Source organism: Manduca sexta, unplaced genomic scaffold (genome assembly GCF_014839805.1).
Source record: "Manduca sexta isolate Smith_Timp_Sample1 unplaced genomic scaffold, JHU_Msex_v1.0 HiC_scaffold_3911, whole genome shotgun sequence".
Taxonomy (NCBI): domain Eukaryota; kingdom Metazoa; phylum Arthropoda; class Insecta; order Lepidoptera; family Sphingidae; genus Manduca; species Manduca sexta.
The window spans coordinates 1-6731 of NW_023595032.1; the positions used below are offsets into that span (position 1 = coordinate 1).

Consider the following 6731-nt stretch of genomic DNA (forward strand, 5'->3'; position numbering starts at 1 on the left):
ATATAACAACTTCCTCCAATTCCCACTGAGCCGCCACACAAAGATTCTCTTGTTCCGTTCCTTAATTATGGAGTCAGATTCGAGATTACTGAGCGGTAATGCTACATTAATTTACTGGTTAATTGTTATATCATATAGCTCGGGTGTAATTTAGATTTGTTTTTAATATTCTTAAAGAAAAGAAGTGTGTCGCCTAATAACAATGCACATACACTCACAATATGCAAGAAAAAATTGCATGCACCGGCCTGTATAGAAAGAATGGAAGTTGGGGTAGAGAGGATTTCTTGTAGTGTAAGAATATTAAAGATAAAAATGCGGTTGTAATTAAAATTTAGATACTGCATTGGGTATAATATGAACAATTGTGAGATTTGTAGCTAGAAGCTAAACGAATTTTAAGCTCTTTACAAACTGTTTTCTAATAACTCCAATCTTAATCTTTGTTCCGATACCGAGGATAAAACCAATCAAGTAAGGAATTTAAAATATGTCAATAAGCTCCTTGTTCTATTTGGTCCTTTTCACGATGAATCCGAAAAAAGGGATAGAAACCTTTATTAAAATTGGTTGTAAATAGCAACTCTTTAGAAATGCCAGTACACCCAACTAAACAGCTAAATATTTTTTCAAATATTCATCAATCCTTCATTATTTAAAATATTGTCCAATTCATTATTATTATAAATACCAAGATTAGGTTATCAAATAAGAAATAAAATATTTGACAACTTTAATTAGAAAGTAAACGTGGTACAAAAATGCCACTAATAGTATTTTTTTTTTTTTTGTAATAAGGTACACACCAACAGCGCTGTATTATAGTATTCCAATACAACAAAACAATAAGGTACAGCATCTGATATGTATATAATAAAATCAAATTAAAACAAAAGAAGTCAACCGGATACGCTTTACATAAGCAACATACTTAATCGAAACGCTCACAAACAGAAAATCGAACTTCGATCTGGCAACCCTAATTGAAACGTTGGGAATAAAAGCAAAAAGTACTTCCTCCGGCCAGTTCATTAGTATTTTCTCTCATTATTGAGGCGCAAACTTCATTCTCCCGCAGTCTGCATTTATTAAAACTGGTGAGCAAAACATCCACCGATCGCCATTGTTTGGGGTGCTCTGGTGTAGTGTGTGTGCTAAGAGTCCGGGTTCACACAATAAATACACTCTTTCACATAAAACCAATATTTATTATTAGCACTAGTAACACTACAGTCTACAGTTTATAATTACTAAGAAGTTGCACTTGTTTACCTCTATACCTTACTCGCTCTGATGCACTTATACGCACTGTTCTTCCTTCACTACTCGCTCTGATTTACATGGTTGCTTTGGATTCCCGAACTGACGAGGGGGCATGATTCCCCCACCCCTTATACATATGGGTCGGAGAATCTTGACATCGCGATGTACAAAATTAAAGAAATTGTACAGCGCCATCTATTGCCCTAATTTATAACTACTGTACGTCATTACTTATTACAACGCCATCTTTTAGTTTTCGATGGATTAAATTGTCTATTTTATTAATTGATCTTTGAACATGCCGCCCACCAAGACCATTTAGTGACGAAATGGTCTTCACAATTCAAATGTTGGACTCCGCCCACCATGGCAATATAAATGTACTACATTACATTTGTACTTATCAATGAGCGAATATAAACAAGTATGACAATATCCTAAATAAACTTAACTTAATGACAACTAAATTAGCATTGATTTGGTAACAAATACAGAAAACCTTAACTAATACTTATTATCTAATTACAAATAATTCTAACTTAGTAATAACAGTCACTCATTAGCAGGTAAAATACATAGTTTGGACGTAGGTCGTTTGATGATTGACGACTTGGTGCGTAATGTAACCACACGAGTAATTTGATCTTGCCCTGGGTGTTTTTCTAGTATTCGACCTAACAACCATCGACTAGGTGGTAAGTCGTCTTCCTTAATTAGTACTATATCTCCTATGTTTGGTTCTGGGACTTTGTTAGTCCATTTATATCTGTGTAAGAGATTTGTTAAATATTCATTACTCCAACGTCGCCAAAAGCTTTGATACATTTTTGAAGTAACTGCCATCTACTAAGTGAATTGATCTTCGAACTTTCATAATTAGGATCAGGCACTGCAACTAATGGTTCGCCTATTAGAAAATGTCCTGGTGTTAATGGAAGAGGTTCAATCACGTCGGTGTTGTCCATGACCGTTATTGGTCTAGAGTTTAAACAAGCTTCTATTTGGTTAAGCAGTGTGGTCATTTCTTCAAACGTGAGCATTGAATCACCAATAACTCGCTTGAGGTGAAATTTTGTCGATTTTATGCCCGCTTCCCAAAGACCTCCAAAGTTGGGCGCGTGAGGCGGGATAAAGTGCCATTCTGTGCCATGGGTTGCTAATTCCGCAGCAGCCGACTTGTGAGCTGCCTTAACTAATTGTTTAAGTTCCTTGGAGGCACCTACGAACGTTGTGCCATTATCACTCCATAAATGGGAACAATGACCGCGCCTGGACACGAACCTTCTGAAGGCTGCTAAAATGCTTGAGTACTCATGTCGCTAACTAATTCTAAGTGTATAGCACGTGTGGACATACATACAAATAGACAAATATAACCTTTGTAGGAATGATTTCCTCTTCCTTTACTTGTTCTTATATTGATGGGTCCCGCGTAGTCTACTCCGCTGTTACTAAATGCTCTAGCTGGAGTACAACGAACTGATGGTAAAGATCCCATAAACTGCGTTCGAATTTTTGCATTTTGTCGGACACACTTTACACACTTATTTATGTGTTGCTTGACAATACTTTTGCTTTTATAATCCAATAAGCTGTCCTTAAATAATTTATTGTTAGTTGAATACCTCCATGTAACGTAGCCTTATGCGCATCTGCCACTATCAAATTTGTCAAATGTGAGTTGTGAGGTAAAATTATAGGGTGTTTCGTTTGTTCATCTAATTGTGACTTTTCTAACCTTCCTGTAGCTCTGATTAATCCCTTTTCATCGAGATAGGGACCTAATGCACTTATCTTGCTTCCTTTTAACTTGAACTCTTTATTGTTCTTTTGCAGTTGCGTATATTCTTCCCAAAATTCCTGCTTCTGAACTTTTCGTATGCAACACAATAACGCTTCGTCTATCTCGGTTTTGCTTAAGTCTAATTTATTGTATTCTTTTCTTTTATAAAACCGTCGACAGTATGCTATGACTCGTATCAACCTCTGTAATGATGAATATCGTTGTATAATGCTATCATCTTCAGTTTTATTAAGATGTACCTTTATAGCTTCTTCCAGATCAACTTTTAGATCGTTTGGTCTTTTGTATATTATCATCTTTTCTTTAAGAAGTGAAGGACCTGAAAACCAAAGCGTATTCTCTGGTAACGAGGCCGGTTGAACTCCTCTTGAAGCACAATCTGCAGGATTTTCTTTGGATGACACATGATACCATTGAGACGAGTCTAGTGTTGTTAATATCTCGGAGACTCGATTTGCTACGAAGGTCTTCCATCTACTGGGGTGGCTACTTAGCCATGCAAGAACTACTGTTGAATCAGTCCATGCCCTTATCTTATTCTTCTTTATTCTTAGTATTTCAGCTGCTTCGGCTAACAATTTTGCTAGCAGTACTGCACCACATAGCTCTAAGCGTGGAATGCTAACTTGCTTGATCGGCGCAACTCTTGTTCTGGATGTTAACAATGAGACATGTATCTTGCCATCATCATCTACTATTCTTACATAAATCACAGCAGCATACGCTAATTTTGATGCGTCACAAAATCCATGGAGTTCTATGTCAGCAGTATCTTTCTTTATATGTAACCATCGTGGAATACGAACTTCAGATAATTTTGGTAACTGACTTCGATAATCGTCCCAACTTTCCTTTAAATCTGCTGAAATGGGTTCGTCCCAATCGACACCTGCCAACCATAACTTTTGAATAAAGATTTTTGCAACTATCACACTCGGTGCAATCCATCCCAGTGGGTCATATAACCGGGCGATTGTAGACATAATTGACCTTTTTGTTTCTGGTTCACTCTTCTTGGGTAAATTCACAGAATATCTAAAATTATCTTCGCAACGGTCCCATGTAAGACCTAATATTTTCGTAATGTCGTCTATTTTAATTTCTTTACTGAACTTTTCTGTGTTCTTTTCTATATTGTCTTTCTGCCCATATAACTCTTGTTTATTACTTTGTGTTAGGAAGTATGACAATAATTCTTCATTGTTACTGTTCCATTTTTGTAGCTGAAATCCACCTCTTAAAAGTAAATCGTTCATCTCTTTATAAAGTGAGGCTCCTTCCTTAGTGTCAAAACATCCAGTCATTAAGTCATCCATGTAGAATGATTCTTTTACTTGTGGTGCGGCTATTGGGTAATCCTTTGCTTCATCATCACTTAATTGTTGTAATGCCCTAACCGCTAAGTAAGGTGCTGAAGCGGTACCAAATGTGACTGTCATTAATTCAAATTCCTTAATTTTATCTTCAGGATTATCGCGCCACACAATGCGTTGAAATTTAGCATCTTGTTCTGCTATCCGAACTTGACGATACATTTTGACAATGTCCGCCACCATAACAATTGGATAGATTCTCCATCGAAAAACTAAATGTCTTAAATCTGGCTGCAATTTAGGACCTACCATTAAACAATCGTTTAATGAAACCCCTCGCTTATTCTTGCTGGAAGCATTAAATACTACTCGAACCTTTGAGGTTGATTTATCCATTCGTACAACAGCATGATGGGGTAAATATACTGCTTCGTGTGCCTTTTCGTCCTTTTCTTCAACTGTTCGCATGTGCCCTAGTTGTAAATATTCGTTAATCACTTCCTTATAACTGGCCTTGAGTTCCAAGTCTTTCGAGAGTCTTTTTTCCAATGATTTGAACTTAGCTATTGCTATCTCCAATGATCCATTGTTTTGACATTGGGCAAAATCTTCTCGGAAGGGTAAATTTACAATATATCGCCCTTCCGGTGTTCTATTTGTTGTCCTTTTGAAAATCTCTTCACAGGCTTGTTCTTCTTCTGACCATGTTGATCTTGGTAATTGTTCCTCTAATTCCCAAAATTTCTTTAAAATGTCTTCTTCTGCTCTAGTATGCAATACTGAAATAACGTTCGAATTTTCTTTATCTTCGCTTGACCTCTCATTGACAGTGCCTGATATTATCCATCCGAGCTTCGTACTTTGAGCAATAAAGTTTCCGTTTGGACTCCTCTTCATGCCTTCTTTTAGTATGTGGCTGTACACATTGGCTCCAAACAACATATCAATTTTGTTCGGAATGTTGAACTCCGGATCTGCCAAACATAAACCATTTATTTCTATCCAATCAAATGGCTCTAATTTCCTTTCAGGCAGACATGACGTAATATTTTTCAACACGTAGGCTTCAATTTGCAGTTCAAAGTTCATGTCGACTCTTGATCTTATTGTGATTGTAACCATGTATCTCGATTTCATACAGTGTTCTCCTCCCAAACCCGTAATAATACCATTTGCAGTTTTTTTCTTTAGACGTAATAATTGAACTGCTGCTTCCGTTATAAAACAAGCTTGTGACCCTTGATCAACCAAAGCTCTTAGTGTTGAATGATTTCCTAATCCTGACTCGGCATGCACTAACGCTGTGGCTAATAAAACTTGTCTGGGCCTGAAGGTCTTGCGAGTCGCATAGCACGAAACTATTGGAGACTTTACTGTATCAGATTCATTTTTCTTTGCTCTGATGTATCAGTTGGTGAATGCAGTAGAGAATGGTGCCTTTTGTTACATATTTTACAACGAGCTGGGTTTCTACAGGTGTATGCACTGTGATTACTGCCCAAACAATTAAAACATATAGATTTTTTACTGACGAAATCGCGTCGTACTGCATAATCCTCGTTTGCAAACTTTTTACAAAAGCAAAGTTTGTGCTTGTCATTGCAGAATTCGCATAACCTATTTGTGGCTATTAATACTTTCGTATGTGGACGGTTGGAGTCAGCAGTTGCATGTTGCGTTTGTACTTTCTTAAATTCTATATTTTCGAATGCACGAAAACGACTTTCCATAAATTCTTTTAACTGATCTAATGTAGGTAAATCGTTCGATTGATCATCAGCGGTTTTCAGTTCCCATTGCTTACGCGTTTCAGTATCTAACTTAAACGATATTAGGTGAATGATCATGATATCCCATGTGGTTACATCAACACCAATATTTTTTAATGCGTCCAAACAGTCATTGGTGGTGTCTAATAAATCTTTTATAGCAGACGCCGATTCAGCATTCATTCGCTTTTGGCTGAATAACCGTTTGAGAATGCAATTGGCTAAATATTTTTTGTTGTTATAACGCTTTTCTAATAACGACCAACAACGACTGTAATTGGCGCTCGTAACAGGAGTGTTTCTTAAAAGCTTTTCTGCTTCGCCTACTAAATGCGTTTTTAAATAGTGTAACTTTTGTACATCATCTAAACTATTATCATTGTGTACTAATGAAGTAAATAAATCACGAAATGTTGTCCATTCAGAATAATTACCAGAAAAGGTTGGAATCTTAATTTTCGATAACTTTGCTGCTGAATTTGTGTTCGACTGATTGCCTTTATTATTGTTACTGGTTGGTTGTTCCACCTTTTCTGATAAATTGGATGCTAACAAAGACTTATAAATAAAGTAATTTTCCTC

General features: G+C 36.5%; 1 protein-coding gene across 1 annotated transcript; it reads right to left on the reverse strand.

Annotated features, from left to right (window-relative positions):
* Positions 1 to 4057: 4057 nt before the first annotated feature.
* Positions 4058 to 5502, reverse strand: LOC119193300 (the record flags this gene model as incomplete). Its single annotated transcript, XM_037446900.1, has 2 exons — positions 4807 to 5502; positions 4058 to 4209 (listed from the first exon to the last, which is right to left on the reverse strand). Coding segments are annotated over exons 1-2 (848 nt in total), but the record flags the coding sequence as incomplete, so codon positions are not given.
* Positions 5503 to 6731: the final 1229 nt, after the last annotated feature.